The 2,189-nt window shown below is 41.2% G+C and overlaps 1 protein-coding gene across 7 annotated transcripts in view; it reads right to left on the bottom strand.

Annotated features, from left to right (window-relative positions):
- Positions 1-189: 189 nt before the first annotated feature.
- RAB3GAP2 (RAB3 GTPase activating non-catalytic protein subunit 2) overlaps positions 190-2,189 on the bottom strand; it is a 43,039-nt gene continuing 41,039 nt past the window's right edge. For 5 of the 7 annotated variants that reach the window (XM_059841014.1, XM_059841015.1, XM_059841018.1 and 2 more), the window contains one exon: positions 190-2,048. In XM_059841014.1, the coding sequence (XP_059696997.1) occupies positions 1,902-2,048 (147 nt within the window). In that variant the 3' untranslated portion in view covers positions 190-1,901. Of the gene's footprint in view, positions 2,066-2,189 lie in introns of all 7 variants that reach the window. The other 2 variants (XM_059841016.1, XM_059841017.1) reach the window with 2 other exon arrangements.

Here is a 2,189-nt window from a genome sequence, read left to right as displayed (position 1 = left end):
TTTACGTGTTCTTAGCAACCTGTGTTCTTTGGAAGTTCGCTTCCATTTAAGAGAAAATCTGAACCAGCTCTTGTTTAATTTTTATACTGGCAGCTGGTAGTTCAGAATAACCCCAGAGAACCAGTCTTCTCTACGAAACAGAAGAGAAAATGGTGACCACCATTGCTTAAAAGGAAGGAAAAGACACAATGAAACCTCAAATTTTATTTAATCAATTTACACAAATCCACAGCAAAATAAGCACAAAATAGCACTATATACAGAGTATTACTTACAGTACATTACAGGTTTGATTGGTGTAGTGTGTCAGCTCTGACATGAATACTCAGTTACAGTAAATTCCTTTCCACAGCTGTAGGAGGATAGAGGAATGTAATGCAGCTAAGGAACATTCTGCTTTCCTCAGGCTCCATGATGACCAAATCTCACGCTCACTCATTTCTGCAGAAATGTGAGGTGCTGTCAGGTAAGGTGATCATGGCACCTGTACAATACCATCTCTTCCATTTCTCCTTTACAGCTGTTTTAACCTCAGTTATGGAAGTCAGTAAAGAAGTACAATAGAACATAGACCAGGGAATTTTACTGGCACTGTGACTCTGTCTGTAGAAAATCAAACATTGAGTATCAAAGCAAGAATCCTTCACCAGCTGCCTTGGAGTGCAGTGATCAGGAAGTGAGGCTGCAGAACAGATGGAGGAGGCTGTGTGAAGCAAGCCACTTGTATCACCTTTTTGCGGGAAAGTCAAACCCTTTGATAACAGCAGCACATACTTCAGAAAGAAAAGACTCAATTCCAAATTCTGTCTCTAGCAAGGCAGAATATTCCACATGTTTCTTACATATAATGCAGGAAGAGCAAGTTACAGGGTGGAGCTGGTAATTTCACCTGACAAAAAGTTTACACCAATTTCATTTTTCTCTCCTGGCTTCCTTCAGACAAGTAGTGAACAGAAGTCACCAATGCCAGATAACCATGTTCAACAACATTCCAATAGTGAAGATACTCACTAGAGGATTCCCTGTAGGTACCATCAATAAAGTGTGGGGTTTAAGGCTAAAGTACTCAGTACTATCAATCTTCAGAGAAGTTGGATCAACTTTCTAAGCATTTTTGACTACAAGTTAACATGTGCAGAGATTCATAGCATAGTACATCTCCTACAGTGATAAGATGGAGGAAAAATCTTACAGTAAGACATTCCTTGACCTACTTAAACTCAGCAGAGCTTAATAATAATGGATATAAAGCCATCTGTAGCTGAAGCTCAGTACCCCAGAGACAGCACAGGGAAAGCTGGTCTAGAAGTCCATACTCATATGTCGGGAGAGTTGGGTCCTCCTTTCCAGACTGTTTCTCCCTTTTGCCTAAGGCCCCAGCACACTTCATCCTACATCAAGTGCATTTGTCATTGTCACATAATGCAGTTACAAGGCGTGAGCCCAACACCAGCTCGAGCTTCTGAAAAAGCAGTATTGGCTTTACACGTAACTTAGAGACTGAAGTTCTTCTTGGGTCTAATTCTAAGTTGCTTTTGGAAAACAAATCATACATGGAACATTGAAAGTGCAGTAGTTACTGCCAACATGAAATACAGAATTTCACAAGATGTGATTGTGCTGAGAGAATAAAACTGCTGTCAAATATACTCAATTCAAACAACTGCATAAAGCGCTCAAGTCAGAAATAAATAACAAAGCAGTTCAGATACTGACAAGTGTACTAGAAACTAAACATATTCTTACTAGAGCAGAATTTAAAATATACTCCAATTTAAAACTGCCTTCTGAAATTCTGGGATGGGGAGCATTGTTCTTTTTGTTGCTTAACCAGATCCCTGTGGAATTTTCTTCCCATTAAGTTCGGCTCTGTGTAGGAGCCTGCCCTGCTCTGTCAGCACTCAATCGGGAATGGCCTCAACAGCCTCGATGAGGTTGAGGGCCAGGCTGTACTGCCCATGGTTCTCGGGCAGGTGCTCGATCACCTTGCTCACCAGCCTGGCTGTAGTTGCAACTGGCACTTCCACGTTCTGAATTTCCTGGGGGTCCTGTGTGAAACAATAAACTAGCATCTCAGTCATGTCACACCTAAGCCCTCCAGAACCTTTATAAGACCGATTGCTAATGTTTATAAACACAATCAAGCTGATGCTTTGATCCACAAAACTGCTCTACCCTCCATGAAATGG

This window comes from Haemorhous mexicanus, chromosome 3, assembly GCF_027477595.1.
Source record: "Haemorhous mexicanus isolate bHaeMex1 chromosome 3, bHaeMex1.pri, whole genome shotgun sequence".
NCBI classification, from domain to species: Eukaryota; Metazoa; Chordata; class Aves; order Passeriformes; family Fringillidae; genus Haemorhous; species Haemorhous mexicanus.
The sequence above is the reverse complement of the archived record's forward strand: the minus strand, read 5'-3'. Positions and strand labels throughout refer to the sequence as shown.